Below are 20,807 nucleotides of genomic sequence, written 5' to 3' on the forward strand. Positions count from 1 at the left end.
GCTCTGCAAAATACCTCATCCAAACATGGCCTTCTCTTTATCTGTTATTTAGGTCATCAGCAAAACATCGTATCAACCAGACATCCTTATTCACAGTAAATTAATAGAGGGAAAATAGGTAAAAGTTTCTCGTGGGTGTGAACTACATAAGGTAAAAGCCAATAAAAATGATTGCAAGGCCATCTCCCAAAACACTACACTGTATTTTTGTCTTGTTTTTCCTTGTAATTTAAAATCAAATCATTCTTGAATCAAGATGCATTTTCTTGAGAAGCAAAATGACTAACAAAACTAACAACATTTAGATTTATTATTTTTAATCAGAAAACAAGACTTAATATCTTAAGCCATTTTTCTTCTCAAGTAAATGCATCTTGATTCAAGAATGATTAGATATGTGTCCTGATAACAAGACAAAAAAATACTAAGCAAGAAAAATAGAAGTATATGCATTACATTTTGGGGTCAGTTAATATTTTTTATTCAGCAAGGATGCATTAAATTGATCAAAAATGACAGTAAAGACATTTATAAAAGATTGTTACTATGTTGCAAAAGATTTCTGTTTCAGATAAATAATCTTCTTTTGAACTTTCTATTCATCAAAGAACAAAAAAATGTATCACGGTTTCTACAAAAATATTAATCAGCGCAACAATGATGATAACCTCATGACCTGCTCCGGGTGTGTGTTCACGGTGTGTGTGTGTGTTCACTGCTGTGTGTGTGCACTTGGATGGGTTAAATGCAGAGCACAAATGGGTCACTATACTTAGCCACACGCCACTTCGCTTTCACTTTCATATAATAAATGTTTCTTGAGCAGCAAATCAGTATATTAGAATGATTTCTGAAGGATCATGTAACACTGAAGACTGGATTAATGATGCTGAAAATCAGAAATAAATTTAATTTTACCATATATTCAAACAGAAATCAGATATTGTAAATTATAATAATATTTCCACAATATTACTATTTGTGGTCAAATAAACGCAAGCCTTGGTGAGCAAAAAACAAATCTTGCCAACCCCAGACTTCTGAACGGCAATGTAAAGTGTTCAAAAAGACTATTTATGGCCCACTTTTTGATGATTTTGGGCTTACAAAGATTTTAATGGTCTAAAATGGTAGCCCTTTATATGTACTGAACTGGTTAATTAAAAAGCCTCCACAAATTGGACAAAATATGGTTTAGCAGCACTGTTTACCACAGAAATTTATATGACCGTGGGAATCATGCCTGTGAGAATTGAACTATAAAAGTTGTCCAAAGATTGCCTGCTATCTTATCATGTGATTTGAATGCTTCCCTAGAAAACTTCTCAACTACAGTAGCTTAACTATCAAAACTAGCATAGTCAACCTGCATCACCAGCACTGAACCAACATGTAAAACCCTTCTGGGGTGCATTTCCTGTACAATGACGTAACTCGCTGATTAACCACCATAGTATGATGCATTGTTGTGGAAACGAACTAGCTAGTCACGACTGTCTCCCAAACACGGTCGCATCTCCGTCGTTTGAACCACATTACTTCAACAATATTGAGCCGTTGTTAATGACGACACATGCATGTGGTGGAGTAATAACTTCTAGTAAAACTGATTTGAGATCTCTGAGATGCTGCTGTATTGAACATGGCACCTGATGACTAATTTACTATTTTTTGTTCCCTGTTATTTTGCTTTATTTGATGATTGATTCATCACGGGTTCCCTCTTACGTCATACCCCAGCGTTCCCATGTGCACTCTTCAAAAACGGCGCTTATCGAGGATGCACTAAAAATACATTGATTAAAATGCATTTATATTTAGACAGAATGGAAGATATGGATTGTATTGCATGTTAGCTTGCAATATTTATTTAAGCCCATATGTCTTACTAACAAGAAACTATGCTTCTAACCACAGGTCGAGAGTTGTAGGTCCAACCACGCAAGTTTGCAACGCTGATTGCGAATGTTCATTTGAACTATGATTTCGGGAGACACCGAATCGTTGAACTATGTTGGTAACGACAGAACTTGCGACCACAGTTGGCTAACGATGCTTTTAGGAAATGCACCCCTGGTTGTTTTCGCAGGGAGCTTTCATAAAGTTCACCACATGTTTGTGTTTGTGTACCAGCTCAGTTCACTTACCCTCTGGGTCCAGCTGGGAGGTGCTTTGACTCTTCTTCCCCAGTCCCACCATGGCGGCCATCTTGGCTCCGAAACTGGAGCGCCTCTTCTTGTCGTCGTCCTCGTCGTCGTTCCTGCCCAGCGAGCACATGTCTCCACCCACACTGGAGCTCTTGGTGATGTTGGAGCCCGGAGTAGCCGTCTGAGCCCTGTGTTTCATTTTAGATGTAAACTCACTGTCAGCCATGTCAGGTGCAAGAGATACAGGAAGAGGAAAGGAGAGGAGGACAGGGACAGGAAGAGAGAGGAAGGGACAGGATTCAGCTACAGGAGCTGCTTTAGGAGAAGGGTCAAAGGTGAAGGACAGGCACATGGCTACAACATACACAAGACGGGACGTCTACTGAGGAGTGTAAGCATGACCTGCATCTATGGAGAGATGCAGGGATGATGTATTTTTGTATGCTAAAACCCAGAAATTAGTTGCATTTTAGCACTGTCCTAAAATCACCAGGTTTTTTTTTTTTTGGTTGAATTCCTGAAATAAGGTCTGTGTTAACACAAACTTTCACATTTTATTCTACAACATAAAATACATCAGTAATACCTCTTGTGATTTTTGAAGCTTTCCCTTTGTCTTGAAAAAGGTGTTTGCCGACAAGTGTCTAAATTGGACTACGGAGGTTGTTGAGGACATCATCAAACCTATCAGATCACAAACTCATCTAATCACTAGTCGCTCTCAAAGCCTAATTATGTTTATAATCTTGCTCTTGTAAACTATTCTGACTCAAACTTTCAGAGAAAATGTTTTTGAATAAAGATGGTGTAGTTTGTTTATCGCCTACTTGAAGCCTAGGCTTCACACTTCATAGAAGTATTCAGTAGTGAAGATTATATGACGAAAAAAAAAAAAACATGTTAAAATCATAAATGTTTGCTGGATACAGAGCTTTTTTTTTATTTGCAATTATCCAAAAGCCAATGGAAAATCCTTTTGGGCTTTTTGTCAAAGGAACCAGGCTGATGCAAACATTTATGGGTTGGTCTACAAAAATACACCCATACCAAGAGAAATTATGAAAATTTGACAACTTTGTGGGTCCTGAGGCCTGTCTGAGCCTGTTTTTGCACATCACTCTGTCCAAAGCACCAAATAAAAAGACCTTAAAATGTAGGCGGCTTTGGAAGTTCTCAAATAACTTGATGTTACTCTACACAGATCATTTGATGAGATGTGAGTTCTTACTGAATTATCTGTATTTTGATTAGTAGATTTTAGTATTTTGTCATATCCTAGTGAAAAAATATGCAAAAATGTATTTGAAATACTTTTATTTTGTGCCAAGTATACTGCAAATAAATGTACATATTTATGTGCTTAATAAAAATACCATGCCATTGTACTGTTGGTATACAAAACCAGTATAGTTATTTTGTACTTAATGCAATTTAACTGTGGATGTATATTGCTGAAGTCCAACTAAAGATGAACCGAAGTATATTTGGTTGTGCTTAAGTGGAATTATTGCAAGTATACTTCAGGTACACTTTAAATATCTTGCATTTAAAGATCAATATTATACAGAAATCCTTATTAAATGTGTTTTAGATATTAAAACACATTTTATGCATAATAGTAAGAAATGTGCAATAAAGAAATACTCAAAATAAAGTTTAATTCTAATTTTATAATAAATTAATAAGTAATGGTGTCATGTAAAGGCTGTGTGCTGCTGTGTCTATTTTGAGTTCATCTGCCACAACAGACTGCTGTAAAAAATAAAAACGGCTCTAGCATAAAATCAATTTCTACACTTAATCAATCAGCATGAACATTATTTTAACTGAAAAGGTTGACTTTAGCCTATCTTATAGAAAGGTCGTTATGTATAGACACTGCAAGTATTTATACACAGAGACGCAGTCTGCAGAAAGCTTATATAATGACCTATTTAGATAACATGAGACAAGCTCTCCAGTCAAACACTGAGAAAATAATGAGACGGTGACTCATCAAACTCTCCGGAGAAAATATGAGAGGATACAAACATGAGATCTGATCCTGTGCCAGTGACCCGTCTGACTAATAGAAACCACAGATTACTGTTCTGGTGGTTTTTATGTGTTTATTATGGTTTGTATTTACCATATAAAATACTATTGGAGGAGACTTTTGCGAGAACATTTCCATTGACACTGAGCTGAAACATTTGTTCGGCTGTGACGGTAAAGATGAAGCTGTTTCTATGACAACTGTGTCTTCTAGCCTCATCTTTGCTCTGAATGTTAAAGTCTTCATCAGGAAACATCACCTGACATTAAACACTGTAACTAACACTTAGACACTGACTCAAACGTACGTGTTATGTATTATTTTAAATATGCCTCTACAACCTGATATTGCTTGTGATGTGGATATCAATTTATATTATTTTCTGTAACTTGATAAAATAGTCTCCACAAACTTCTATTTTTGAAATATTGTACTTGGGATTTTAGACATTTTTCTGAGCAAAAAAGACAATTTAAAGACCCACTCATTTTCTCCGCAATCTGTGCTCTTTGTATTTTTGTCTAATGTTGGGATCCTGCAGAGCAGTAGGTGCTACACACGACTAGAAACAAGGTTTGACAGCACATTTTACTTACACAGTATAGTTAGTTCTTCTAGTGTTTAAGATTGTGATTACAATGTTTGCATATTTTTGGATCTGGATGAAGGTTTTAAGCTCTAAGTAATGCAGTATATTTTCATTGTGCATCAAGCCCTTTTAGTTTATATGAACTTATGTAATGACAAGTCTAAAGGGTTCAGAGTTTTCCTCTTGAAGTCTGGACCATTTTATATTTTGCAACGGTGATAGATGCCCCACTAGAAAGTGCGCAAAATATGCATTCTGTGTGAATGGCACCTTCAAAATAAAAGTCTCGCCTCAAACATATCGGCCAAACAGAAAAACATATCGGCCAATGCCGATATTTGAATAATGCCAAATATCTGCCGAGATATCGGGCTTGGTGATATATCAGTCGACCACTAGTTTTAAGTCTTTTCAGGCAAAATGGGTGGACAGAAGGACTCAGTCATGCCTCTTCACATGACAAAGGAGGAGAACGGCAAATTTGTCTTTGATGAGCCACCTCCATTTCATCGTTTCTTGGCACTTAACATCATGCTGCAGCAGCTCAGTGTTTCTGTGGAAACTCCAGAAAGCAATGAAGATGACGAGCTGTTTGGGTCAGAAGCTATGAGATAACATGCACAATAACAGACAGGAAATGACCTTGCCTGGCTTTGACAACAGCATCTGACTCTATGAATGAGATTCCCCATCATTAACCAAACATGAGTGACCAAAAGAGATATTTTCAAGAGCACGGCCGCTACTTTGAAATGATTGTAACCTAATAAAAATGCGGTCTGCGGTACTCAACATCTGTACGAGAGTCTCTTAGTACTAGTTATGTAAAAACTCATGCTACTGCAGTTACTAACTGGTGAAAAAATTCTGTTAGCGACATTAAAATTCTATTTTATCTTCTGTAGTGTTTTTAATGATCACAAACACTTCATCTATATTCAATTAGTGACCCACAAATGGCACTGAAAACTTATTGAAGTGGAAATCGCTGGAAATGCTCGAGAACTGAAGCTTTTTTCTTGGTTTTGCTCTAATTGGAGAGGAGACGGCAGCTGTTCATGCGACTCTCCCCAGGGTTACTGAGATGACAGTGATATTATGTAAGACACAAGCTCTTTTGGGACAGTATGATGAATTATATGGCAGTGGAGAGAGGTGTCATCCACAACTAACAAACACACAACTGGATTACAAGACAGTGAGAAGAGAGTTTTTTAAAGTGCATTTTGATATCGGTCTAATCGACAATCATGCTTTCTGGTTTAAATCTGTTTTTGATTTTATTGTCTAAAAGCAAACAATGCTTCCCATAGAAGTCCAAATAAAATTAATTAATTAAATAAAAATAAACATGAAACGTAATATGAGTAAAAATTTATTTATTTTTATTATTTTATTTCATTTCTTTTTTTCATAGTTTTGCTTAATTGACATTAAACATGCTGGATAGCTTTACTGACTGCATTGAACTTATTTAATGTTTTTAATTTAGTTTTTTTAAGTACATAATAGAAAATATGATGAATAATTAAAAACGACAACCCAATAAACATTAAGATCTTTCGAAGTTGTCTTTATAGCAAGTAAACTAAATGATTGACTAACAAAATGTTTTTGGTGAAAATTAAATTAAGTGAAAATTCTTCTTTCACATTATAGCTTATTTAGCTTTTGTTGATGGTGAAATTAAGCTGTATAAAGCCAAAATATATTATTATTAGATCCCAACCTATTTATAGTTCTCTGTTTTTATCGTCTGATATGAGCCTGATTTCACTTTTTTGACTTTAGTTAGTGCAGTTTGAGCATAAACAATATCTGCAAAGTTACGATGCTGAAATTTCAATGCAAATATTAGATATTGTATTTTTAAATTATGGCAGTTTATACAGTTACTTCCCAGGTAATATGTAAGTAGTAAGTAAGTATGATCTTTATAATAAATAATCTTTTTACTTTGTATGAATGTTTTTGTAAAATAAATATATATTTTTAATAATAATTAATATTTTTCATTAATATTAAATCAAAATGTAAGGTTTCAATCAAACCATAAATATGATTTGACAAAAGCTATTACATTTGCCTGTAACTAATTAAGATATATATATATATATTTTTTTTTTATTTGTCCAAAAAAACTTTTTTTTTTCAGTGTGCTAACAACTTGACATGCACACTATGTAAATAAAACAATGTCCTCGCTCTCCTCATTCCTAAACTCTTATTTCATGAGATTTACATGGGAATACATCAGATATTTAGAGGCATGATCACACTAGCTGGAGGACAGTAGGTTAGAGGGCATTAGCTAAAGGATGCTAGCTGGAGGACACTAGCTGGGCTTATGAGACGCTTTGCATCTAACCTCTCATGTTCCTCCTCTTCTTCCTCATGCTCTGGGTTGACAGTAGCCCCACCCACCTCCCCATCATGCCCCGCCCCCTGTGCGCTCGCTGTAGTGGCTTCCACCTGCTCCTCCACAGAGACAGCGCCCTCCTCTCCCTGACTCTGTAGAGCCTCCGCACGGCTGACACACACACACACACACACAAACAAACACGTAAAACCAAACCATGCCACGACACAATGAAAGGAAGCATGCAAGACAGAAAAGACAGATATAAGCCTGGCAGACATGAGATGAAGAAAAGAAAAGAAACCTTGAGCAATATAACAATATGAAAATATGAAAAATGAACTCTCTTCGTGAACAAGAGAGATTCTGTGACAGAAAGACGCTGTGATATACTGTGAGAGTTTCAGTCCTTCTGTTAATGGGTGAATCTTTTATAAATAGTGAAAAACGTCCAATCCATATTTCAAAAATACATTTTAGGCTATAAACACTTTTTGCATGGCAACATTCATGAAAAGTAAGCTTTATCATCAATGATCATTCTCATTTGTGTGATATGAAAATATTTAATAATGAAAATCAATTATTTATTTTTTAAAGAAATTAATACTTGTATTCAGCGAGGATGCATTACATTAATCAAAAGAGACAGTAAAGTTTTTAAAATTGTTACAGAAATTCTATTTCAAATAAATGCTGTTCTTTTGAACATATTCATCAAAGAATTCTGAAAAAAATAAAATTGCAATGAATCACAGCTTCCACAAAAAAAAATATGAAGCAGCATAACGGTTTTCAACATTAAAGCAAATCTGCATATTAGACTGTTTTCTGAAGGGTCATGTGACACTGAAGACTGGAGTAATGATGCTGAAAATTCAGCTTTTGATCACAGGAATAAATTACATTTTAAAATAGAAAACACATTTAAAATTGCAAATTTCAAAATATTATTGTATTTACAGTATCAAATAAATGCAGCTTTCATGAGCATAAGTGAGTTCTTTCAAAAGCATGAATAAATCTTGCCTTACCAAACTATATGAATTGCATTACAGTAATAAGAATTGATATGTAATTTAGAACTGATATCTGTTTCCCTTTTGTTTTGAAGGTAAATATGAGTTGGACATTTCTTCTTGAGATTCACTTATATAAGTTTGTTCAAAGCCATGTGGTGTGGTCTCAGTCATTGGTAAACACACTCTTGGCAAGTTCAGAGGTTCGGATCACTTCACAAGCAGGCAGAGCCGAACCTGAACTCACCAGAAGCACAGTAAGTGTGTTCCTGACTGCAGACACATCCACAGCTATCAGGGTCAGGGGGTTTACTGTGCACTTACCTGATCCTGCGGCTCGCTCGCACCCTTTCTGACTGGACAGACATGTAGCTCGTGCTGCTAAGCCGAGATGCGCTCGACATAGCGGACACGTCGCTTACATCACTGTCCGACGACCTCATGGAGAGACTGTCCATCCCACGCTGTGAGGGAAGATAAAAAAGCATGCTGATTATTACATTAAAATAATGCTGCACAAACTGCCTTCTAATCAGGAACTGCATAAATCTCACAATTGATTCCTATATAGTGTGTTAGTGCTCGCCCACTTTTTCAGCAGCACTGGTTCCGGAAGTATTTTTCCCATTCATTTTTTTCCATAGAGATTTTTTAAACAGTCTTTGTTGAACAACATTACAAAATTTGATTTGAAACAAAAAAGTAAATGAAAATCGGACCAAAAGATGAAGGTACAAGACTGTGCACTTGACAAAAAATAAAAAAAACTATTAAATTAAATGAGCTTATTATACATATAGAAACAACATATTTTAAGTGTATTATGCATACAAATACAAATATTCAAGTGCTTTGAGAGCATGGTGGTCGGTGTGATTTGCCCCAGGATTTTTGATGAATAGAAAGTTCAGAAGAACAGCATTTATATAAATAGAAGTATTTTGTAACATTATAAATGTCTTTACTGATACTGATCAATTTAACGCATCCTTGCTGAATAAAAATATTAATTCATTTTCTTTTTTTTAACTAATGACTCTTACTCACCTCAAGCTTCTGAATGGTAGTGTATCATAGGTTGTAAATTACAGACTTTAAAATAATAGATATACCAAAAATATTAGTGGACTGTGTTAATGTGATTCTCTACACACTGATTGAACACCAGTGAGATAAACTGACTTCAAACATCCACTAGATATTACCAAAACATCAGTTTGCACAAATTGCTAATCTTTTGCATCCAAATATCTTTTGGACACACTTGATCCATTTTGCTTTGAGAGAAACTTCTCATTGCACCTGGTTTGGACACAGTGTAACGGTGGTAAAACTTTATATAAGCTCAAGAGTTCATTCCTTACTGCCAGCTAGTCTAAACCAATCCACTGGTGACAAAGACCAAACGACTGGCATCGAACATGTTTGTAAATGTGCTTAAAATATCAAGGGAGTTAAGCTGCAAATGATCCATTGGCTTAGACTTCACCTCTCCAAATGAAGCTACCATGAAGAAAAGCTCCTCTATTCCCAAATACCGAGGAAACTACTATTGCTTTACTGCAGAAGCACACAAAACACTGTGGAAATAAACTCAAGCAATAAGAGAAAGAAACATACCCTTGATGGATCCTTCAAAGTGCCTGTGTGGAAAGACAAACAAGGGTTAGATGCACTGAAACTCATCACACAAAAGCACAGCATGTGACACAGCATTGTTGCTTGTTACATACAAATACACATCAGCAAACTTCAAAGCGACACACGACTGACAAACTTATATGGAAAGCATTTTTTCAACTGTATCTGATCTAGTCAACCCAAATAACCAGAAGGAAAACATAATGCCATAAACCGGCAGAATGTAAATTGATTTGACCAGTTATTCAAAGTAACTTCTGTTTTATGAACATGTTTGATCAGCAGATTGAACAGCCACCATTGATTCTGTAAGACTAAAGAAGAGACTGCATCTTTAAATCTTCTACTGTATGTCTGCTAAACATTTCCTTTGTCAACGTTTAGGAGTGCACTTGCATATACTGTGCTGTAGAAAAGCTCAAAACTAACACACATGAGCTCATAACGCGGTAATGAACAAAAAGCCACAAAAATAACGAGTTCACAGAGTCCCCATGGAACTGATTAAGAAAAAAAATGTTTTTGAACTTTTATCAAACATATTCAATAAAACTCATCAACCAACACAGGAAACGCTCATATTTCAAAACTTGGTTTTAACACTGATGCCTTGAATGTTTGGATTGATATAGCGATAAATCATTGAATTACACATGTTTTAAAATATCAACATTAATGCAATGAATTACAACAAATCTACTCAACTTCTGTCTGGAAGATACAACATGATATCCTAATTCGGTGAATTACTGAAAAGACCAGAGTAACTCTTTGGATGCTGATCTTCGATATGTGATGCCAGTGTCTCTACTCCACCAACTTAACCAGCAAAACTCGGTCCTGGTTACGCAAGTTAACCAGTCCAGCTAGTTAAGCAAGCTGGTCTAACTGTTTTTTATCAGAAAGATGATACTGCTGACTCTTATACAGTAAGCTTAGTTATGGAAATCCATAAACATCTGAACAGGGTGTGAACTTTCAGTAAAAAAAAAAAAAAGAAATATTTGTACCTTTAGGAGTACAACAGCTTGCCAGGTTTTCACAACAAAACTTCCCCGAATGATACTCAAAACTATCCCAATCGCGTTTCGAGGGGGGGTCAACCACTAAAAATTGCATTGCGGGGGGTAAAATACAAATTTTTTGGCGGGTTCAACAGTAAAATTCACATTTCAGGGGCTAAATATCAAGTTATTGGGTCGCTTCAACCCGCGTACATGAAAAACAACCCGTGGCAACAGTGTTAAAGCAGCCCAATTCCGTGGGAAAACCACAGACTTGGCAACACTGTCACTGGGCCAGTAACCTCAAAGGGACAACAAAGGAACAACCTTCTTTACTCCTACAGCCCAAAGTATACTTTGTTTTTGTGCGTGTACGCTAGTGTCTGTGTACAGTCAAATGTGTAGCCTTTCAAAGTGTACTCTACTTGATGGTGTACGCGAACTCAGGCAGTCGACACATATGCTCTAGAAAGCTTCATCTTTGTCCAGCGTCTGCGCTATTTTTCTCCAGAAGTTATGACTGATGAAAATGTTGTTGCACTCTTTTAAAATAAAGTTGCGTCTATCTCATAACCCCCTCACAAAGCGCTCGTCAATGGAGCTGTCTGTTGTTGTTGCAGTCTCCCGGACCAGTGCTGCCACCTTGTGGAACAACTAATTAGTGCAAAACACACTCAATGACTACGTTTACATGCGCACAAATTATGCAATTCAATCAATTCGTTTGCCTACGCTGCCTTCTACTTGCTGTTTCTGGATGAGAGTAAGGAACAGAGACTGTTGGCAGCGAGTTGTGTTTTCCTCAGAAATGCGGTGCTTTTTTCCCCGCCATCGTTTCTAATCTGCGTATTACTACAGGTGCGTGTCACGTCATTCCTGTACATCACGAGCACATGCGCACTTTGGTCAGAGCAACAATACTGCAATTAAGGCGTTTACATGCCTGTATATTCCGATTAAAATCAGCGTACGTTGATACTATGTTAATACGATTATGCTTGCTGCGATTATGAGTTTAATCGCGATACTTAGATCGAAGTATTGCATTTACATGAGGTAAAGTTTAATCGCAATATTGTCAAAATCTCATTATAATTGCATTAAGAGGGTTCATGTAAACGCACTCAATGTGCATGTGCAAACTGCGCATACAAAGTAAATCTGGTGGTGCGTGTACTATTCTGTTAAAAAAAAAAGGCAAAGTATACTTTCAAGGGTTTGCGTACTGTGCGCATGACGCAAATTTCATCACCAGAATAGTATGTGTGTACTGTACGCACACCGTCTGATTTTTGTAACCGCATAAACTTTGTTCAGGCAGTTCGCACATGCGCATTGAGTTTGTTTTGCACTAATCAGTTGCTCCACAAGGTGGCAGCACTGGCCCGAGCTGTTGTTTCACAGTACAAAATGAAAGTAAAGAGACGGAACAACATCGAAACAGCGGAGACTGCAACAACTACACCAACATTGATAAGTGCTTGTGTGAGGGGGTTGTGGGATAGACACAACTTTAAGCTAAAAGAGTACAAAGACATTTTTAATGGTCATAACTTCTGGAGAAACACAGCACAGACACTGGAGAAAGATGAAGCTTTCAACTGCCTGCATTGGCGTACACCTGAAATGGACTATATTTTGAAAGTCTACGCGTACAAAGTAAAAAACAAAGTATCTTTGGGCCTAAATTTGCATCGCATGTTCTGTACACAGACCCTTGCGTATATGTAAAACCGAAGTATACTTTAGCCTGAAAGGGTGCATATTAGTACATTATATTAGTGAAATGTACCCTTAAGGTAGCAACGAGTACTCGGTACTATTATGCATCCTTTAGTGGTTAAGAAGGTACGGAGATGTCCTTTTGAAGGAGCTGCCCCAGTGATAAGCTGTTGTACCCCTCAAAGTAAATTTTTTGCACAATTTTTCTTCAAGTGTGCAGTTACTACTTGCACACTTTAAATAAACTATTTATACAAGACCATTCAAAAGTTTGAGGCCAGAAAGTTTAAATGTTTTTTTTTTAAGTCTCACCACTGGTTTTACTGTAATAAAAATACAGTAATATTGTAAAAATATTATTGCAATTTAAAACATTTGTTTTCTATTTTTCAGGATTTTTTGATAAATGGAAAGTTCAAAAGAACAGTATTTAAATAAAACAGAAGTAGTTTATAACAATGTCAAAGTATTTATTGTCACTCTAAAACAATTTAATGCATCCTTGCTGAATAAAAGCATGAATTTTGTGTAGTTGCGATGTTTTAAACTCAATTCTTCCCAATCATATACACTGCTTATTCCAGCACACACACACACACACACACGTCTCCAAAGGTTGTTTTGAAGGGCTTTATGTTTACCCAAACTTAATCTGAATACGATACCTGCATCTCCATTCTCTGACACTGTTGACTCTGACACTACAGCTGATGTGTGGATGAGAGGAAAACAAGACAGTTTAGACAGACACAAGACACACAATGTGATGATGGACACACACTCTCTCACACACAAACAGAGTTTAGATGAATTTCATTCAGAAACTCATCACTCATAACATGCCGAAACAAACGAAAAACGGATCTGAGAAATCCAACACCTAAAGAACCCTTTAAAAGATTTAAAGCATCAAAACAAAGAAACGATGCATACTTTGAGCAAAGCTTAATGAAATACATAAATCTAAAACACACTACAGACAGATCACCATCAATAGCCTATTTTCCCCACTACATACTACAAGCAATGCTACAATTCAATGTCCCAATTCGGCTCTCATTTAAACTATTTTATGAGATTCATTTGAAAAGCACAATCTTATAAAATGACATTTACAACAAAAAGGCCGTTATCAGTTCAGTAGCTTTCCAAAATCCCACAAGACTCCAGTTTAATTTTTTCTTATTTTAATGCTGTAAATGTAACGATTCATGTAGTTTATTCTATTGTTCTGTTTTTCATATTTACTTCAATTGTAAGTAATAATAATTCCAAAAACGAAAACTTACATGTTTGTTTATCATAAGGTATCAGTGAGAACTGTTTGTCTCAGCATCAATAAAAGTGCGTTAATTAATTAATCATGTAAATGACTATGAATGTGACCTTACTTCTACCTCAAGCTGCTATAGTGACGCCAAAGAAAAATTATCAGTTCAATTTGATGTCTATACTTGAACCTTCAGGTTCAGTCTTAAGAAATAACACAGCAGCAACAAGAGCAGCGAGAGCAGAGAGACAGCACAGAAGAAGAGCTGAAATCTAGATCCCTCAGCAGCACACTAGGATTGATCTACTCTACTAAGGGCCGATGAAGAGCACAGGTTGTGCCATACCAGGAGCTTTCTTCTGCTGGTCCTCCCATGTCACCTCTGAAGTTACAACACAAGGAGAAACAATCAATGCTCCTGCTTAACAAAACTGTTCATTAGATGTGCACATACTGTATAAGGCACATTTAAGCATGTACAATTTACAATTTTGCACAAGTTACCCTTAAAGTGTTAAAAAGTTATATTTTCTAAAACCAAAAAAAAAAGTCTAGATTTTTTTCACTTGTACTAATTAATTAAACAAGAACAGGGAAACCCCCCCAGAAATAAAATATCAATTTAGTACTATTGAGCCATCTACAGGTGAATGAAGGTATTCAGTTTATACATGGGTACAGTGGCTAAAAAAACATAATAATAACCTATTTTTCTTAATTAAATTAATATTAAATCCCACAAAACTAGAATAGCGCAGCTTGGTGTAAAACCAGAATTTTCAATAACAAAATAGGTTTCTTAATGGCATCACCAACACAATCATAGCATACTATACTATACTGTATATCTGATGACAACTGTACAAACAGTAAGTACTGCAAATGTATACAGCATCTACTTGTACTAAATCTAACCAGCACAAACACAGTAAAACATCACAGAGAGATTCACACGCTCACACACACTTGCCTTTCCTCCCATTGACAGGAGGGGGAGCTACAGGCTTTTCCTGGGATTCTTGTGTAGGAAACGGCACACACATAAACAGAGGGTGAGTCAAATGATCAGTGTTTCCACACACAGGTACACTCTAACCAAGTTAACACACACACACACACACACACACACACGTGCTCAAGAGAAGTTACCAACGCTATTAAAATAAAGTGTAAGCTAAATAAATGATGTAAAGAAACAGGCACTCAGACTATGTTCAGAACAGCACACTACTCCACTGTTATTGGACAATGTGCAGTTTCTAGCATACTACTGACTGTAGTATTGAAATAATCGCAGGCAGTATACAGTGCATAGGGCCCTATGATTTCTGCAATGCAGAAAATGAATACAGAATCGCAGAATCTATAATATATAGTAGAATTTACTGTATAATGCAGAATGTCACAGCAAAGTTTGGATTAATAAATCAAAAGTAGGGCTGTACACTTAAATCTCGATTTGGACTAAAATCTGTGAATATTAAACAGCGAAAGACTGTCATTTAAATATGAAGTGTGCATGTTCTGCTTGTCTCTGTCTACTACACATACTGAAGCACGCATTACGCATTTATGAATTCAACTGGATTACCAGTTTTTGACAATAAATTTGAATTAAATAATACAAAAATAGAAACCATTTAAAAACCATTTTAAAAATAACAACGCAAATTATATAAGAAAAAAAATCACAACTTCAATTGATTAACACTTTAATTAAACCATTAAAACAAAATCGTATAAGTGTTTACTGTGCAGTATGCAGTACACTAGTATTTATAAGGCCCTAAGTGTATACTGTGCAGTACCCATTAAACTGTACACTAGCATTTATAAGGCCCTAAGTGTATACTGTGCAGTACACATTAAGCAGTACACTAGCATTTATAAAGCCCTAAGTGTATACTGTGCAGTACACATTAAGCAGTACACTAGCATTTATAAAGCCCTAAGTGTATACTGTGCAGTACACATTAAGCAGTACACTAGCATTTATAAAGCCCTAAGTGTATACTGTGCAGTACACATTAAACAGTACACTAGTATTTATAAGGCCCTAAGTGTATACTGTGCAGTACACATTAAGCAGTACACTAGCATTTATAAGGCCCTAAGTGTATACTGTGCAGTACCCATTAAGCAGTACACTAGTATGTATAAGGCCCTAAGTGTATACTATGTAATACTGTGCAGTACCCATTAAACAGTACACTAGTATTTATAAGGCCCTAAGTGTATACTGTGCAGTACACATAAAGCAGTACACTAGTATTTATAAGGCCCTAAGTGTATACTGTGCAGTACCCATTAAGCAGTACACTAGTATTTATAAGGCCCTAAGTGTATACTGTGCAGTACACATTAAGCAGTACACTAGCATTTATAAGGCCCTAAGTGTATACTGTGCAGTACCCATTAAGCAGTACACTAGTATGTATAAGGCCCTAAGTGTATACTATGTAATACTGTGCAGTACCCATTAAACAGTACACTAGTATTTATAAGGCCCTAAGTGTATACTGTGCAGTACACATAAAGCAGTACACTAGTATTTATAAGGCCCTAAGTGTATACTGTGCAGTACCCATTAAGCAGTACACTAGTATTTATAAGGCCCTAAGTGTATACTGTGCAATACTGTGCAGTACCCATTAAACAGTACACTAGCATTTATAAGGCCCTAAGTGTATACTGGGCAGTACACATTAAGCAGTACACTAGCATTTATAAAGCCCTAAGTGTATACTGTGCAGTACACATAAAGCAGTACACTAGTATTTATAAGGCCCTAAGTGTATACTGTGCAGTACCCATTAAGCAGTACACTAGTATTTATAAGGCCCTAAGTGTATACTGTGCAATACTGTGCAGTACACATTAAACAGTACACTAGCATTTATAAGGCCCTAAGTGTATACTGGGCAGTACACATTAAGCAGTACACTAGCATTTATAAAGCCCTAAGTGTATACTGGGCAGTACACATTAAGCAGTACACTAGTATTTATAAGGCCCTAAGTGTATACTGTGCAATACTGTGCAGTACACATTAAACAGTACACTAGCATTTATAAGGCCCTAAGTGTATACTGGGCAGTACACATTAAGCAGTACACTAGCATTTATAAGGCCCTAAGTGTATACTATGTAATACTGTGCAGTACCCATTAAACAGTACACTAGTATTTATAAGGCCCTAAGTGTATACTGTGCAGTACACATAAAGCAGTACACTAGTATTTATAAGGCCCTAAGTGTATACTGTGCAGTACCCATTAAGCAGTACACTAGTATTTATAAGGCCCTAAGTGTATACTGTGCAATACTGTGCAGTACACATTAAACAGTACACTAGCATTTATAAGGCCCTAAGTGTATACTGGGCAGTACACATTAAGCAGTACACTAGCATTTATAAAGCCCTAAGTGTATACTGGGCAGTACACATTAAGCAGTACACTAGTATTTATAAGGCCCTAAGTGTATACTGTGCAATACTGTGCAGTACCCATTAAACAGTACACTAGTATTTATAAGGCCCTAAGTGTATACTGTGCAGTACCCATTAAACAGTACACTAGCATTTATAAAGCCCTAAGTGTATACTGTGCAGTACCCATTAAGCAGTACACTAGTATTTATAAGGCCCTAAGTGTATACTGTGCAATACTGTGCAGTACACATTAAACAGTACACTAGCATTTATAAGGCCCTAAGTGTATACTGGGCAGTACACATTAAGCAGTACACTAGCATTTATAAAGCCCTAAGTGTATACTGGGCAGTACACATTAAGCAGTACACTAGTATTTATAAGGCCCTAAGTGTATACTGTGCAATACTGTGCAGTACCCATTAAACAGTACACTAGTATTTATAAGGCCCTAAGTGTATACTGTGCAGTACCCATTAAACAGTACACTAGCATTTATAAAGCCCTAAGTGTATACTGGGCAGTACACATTAAGCAGTACACTAGTATGTATAAGGCCCTAAGTGTATACTGTGTGGTATACAGTAAGTAGTACACTAGTATTCCATTCCAAACATAGGCAGTGTGCTTGTGTTCAGCTCATCTGAATTGACACACCTGGCACAGAAGCCTGCTGGACGAGCGGTGAAGATGATGATGGAGCAGCAGCAGGAGGAGGAGGAGGGGTGGGTGCAGGGGGAGGAGCATGCACTGGAGAGGGAGGGGCACGTGTGGGTGGGGGAGTGGCAACTGAAAAAGGCAGATGGACGTGTGCAGGAGAGGGAGAAGCATGTGCAGGAGGAGGTACGGGGGAATGGGTGGCAGCAGGGCCCGGGACAGGAGACTCCATTCCCATATGAGCTTTGATGATGACAATGAAGACAACAGGATTGGCAGAGACAGAGTTGTGGACAAAAAGACAAAAAGAAACACAAGAAAATTTACAAGAGGACCATATGGATGAATATTTATATAATGTATTGATGCACTGAGAAGAAAAAGATCATAAGCCTTAAAATAGTTACAGGCTACTATAACACATAATGTTAACAGAAACTTTGACATGAGGAAAAAATCATATGAAATTATCCACTTTAGCTTATTTATTATAGTTTTATTATAGTTCATAATATTTTCTTGTGATATAATATTTACTATTATCATAATTTATAATAATGCAATTTCCCAGAATACTTTATAATTTTTACTTTATTTTATTTAATAATACTTAATATAATTTAGAATATATATATATATATTTTTTTTAACTCTTTGAGCCTGTGTAATATGTACACTATTGTTCAAAAGTTTGGGACTTTATGATATATTTTTGAATGGTTTTGAAAAAAAGTATCTTATTATCACCAAGGCTGCATTTATTTGATCAAAATACAGATACATTTCTTATTATTACATAGAAGTCTTTTGCAGAAATGTAAAAGTTTTTCCTGTTACTTTTGATCAATTTAATGCAACATCTCTGAATAAAGGTATGGGGAAAAACTTACTAACCACACGTTTTGAACAATACTATATAGACTTGCACATAACAGGTTATATACTAACTTAACAAGTGGCAGGAAAAATATAATATTTTTTATAGAATACAGTTATTCCAAACAAAGTCTAATTTTCAATCAGCATTTATGATTTTGGCGCATCACTAATAAATATAAGATGACACACATACACACACACAACAAGGCAGTTTGTGCCACTCTATTTTTATTTTTATTTATTATTATTATTATAATTTTTTTATTCTTATTATTTGATCAAATGGCTTTGTAATCTTTGCTATGTAACAACAGCATTACCAGCCATTGCTTGTGTAGGTGGAGGGGGCGGGGCCAGGGGTTGTGAAGCCCCTCCCACCGCTTCAACATTCAGACAGAAATGAGAGTAGGAAAGAAAGACAGAAGTATGCCATCAGACATGAAGATGAGAACAACAAAAATGTGAAAAGAAAAGCTAAAATAATGTTCTATGCTAATTTACTCCACTTGGTCACTAAACACACCATCTACCAGTGTTGGGGAAGCTACTCTGAAACTGTTATATGCAAGCTACTAGTAAATTAAAGTAGTTAAGCTGCATCATTCAAGCTACCCTTCTGAAATAGTTGCTGGCTACACTACAAGTTACTGTCAAAAAATAGCTAGCTACATTGAAACTACTTTCAACTTTTTGTTATTATTATTTTACGTTTTTTTTTTTTTACATTTAACATTACAAATAACTGAATAATATAATGAAGTTAAGTAAAATATAATGAAGTTATAAGTAAGATACTTGTTGACTAAAACAGCATATTGTAACGCAAACATGATTTCAAAGAGTATGGTGAATTCTGGTGGATTGGGACACTTTTTCCAAGTCATTTCAATTACAAAAAGTGTCCCGATCGTTTGATTTTGTAAACGATCCGATACACACAATAATAAAATATAGTTATATAGTTACATCTCAAAATGACTGTCAAAGTGCAAAATTGCCACAGACGTAACATCAATGCAAGAACAAAATTTATGCAACTTAAACTGGATACGGAGGAGTCATAAAATAAGCAGGTTAAACTCACAGCACACACTGTGAATGAAGCCGCTCAGAGACGTCAATCATCAGCTGCAAACCATTCTTTGCCAAATGATAAGCACACTACTATATCGCGATTTTATTTTCTCTTCGATTATTAGTGTTCATTACAAAACTATGTGTGTGTGGGGGGGGGGGGGGGGGGGTCAGATTATATTATGACGGTTCAACATTGTAAAATAGACATCTGATATAGAGGAAAATTAATCCGTTTAAAAGGCTATTATTCACCTCCTGTATGTGCTTTAAGTCTTCGACGTAGACCGCATTTTAATCTTTGTTTTGCATAAATTACAGTTGATTCATGTGAAATATTCACTCCTGTACATCCTTTGCAAAATCATCGATCTCTTGTCGGAGGACAGACTGTAAAGTCGCGAGATGCGTGATATATCAACAGATGGCGGTAATGAACAAACTTAGTTTGTGATCTAGTCAAAAGAAGACGCTGCGTTGCTTCAATGCATTACAGGCTCGTGACTAGTCAGAACGCAAAACGCAATGTAGTGTTTGATCACGCTACACCGCTACTTGCTGGGAAAAAGTAGTTAGCTACTGGAAAAGCTACACTGTTTCAAAAGTTGCGGAGCTACCGAAAAACTACTGAAAAATGTAGTTACGTTAGTAGCGTCGCTACTTGTAGCTAGCTACTCCCCAACACTGCCAACTACAGTATGCTACAGTAACCTCAAATACAATTTTGCAAACTGAATAATTCAATAATATAAAAGTGTCGAGACCCATTGAAGTGTACTATACATAGTCTATCAACAAACTTTGATGTAAATGGCAGAATATCAATCATATTTGCATTTGACTGATGTTAAGCGTCCTATGTGTATAAATATAAGTTACCAGCCAGAGTCTGTGGAAGCTGGGACAGAACAGGGGGCGGAGCAGGAGGCTGATGCACCACCCCTGCTCCTGCTTCATTGGTTGATGAGTTGTGCCAGT

General features: G+C 36.2%; 1 protein-coding gene across 1 annotated transcript in view; it reads right to left on the minus strand.

Annotated features, from left to right (window-relative positions):
- LOC306885319 (regulating synaptic membrane exocytosis protein 2-like) overlaps positions 1 to 20,807 on the minus strand; it is a gene marked incomplete at its 5' end in the record, with an annotated part of 146,707 nt that overhangs the window by 14,369 nt on the left and 111,531 nt on the right. Inside the window, 8 exon segments of the mRNA XM_079441772.1 lie at positions 2,148 to 2,335; positions 7,140 to 7,301; positions 8,474 to 8,613; positions 9,770 to 9,792; positions 13,182 to 13,211; positions 14,133 to 14,166; positions 14,752 to 14,804; positions 17,877 to 18,119. Coding sequence (XP_079297898.1) covers positions 2,148 to 2,335; positions 7,140 to 7,301; positions 8,474 to 8,613; positions 9,770 to 9,792; positions 13,182 to 13,211; positions 14,133 to 14,166; positions 14,752 to 14,804; positions 17,877 to 18,119 — 873 coding nt within the window.

Source organism: Barbus barbus (genome assembly GCF_936440315.1).
Source record: "Barbus barbus genome assembly, chromosome: 19".
Classification (NCBI taxonomy): Eukaryota; Metazoa; Chordata; class Actinopteri; order Cypriniformes; family Cyprinidae; genus Barbus; species Barbus barbus.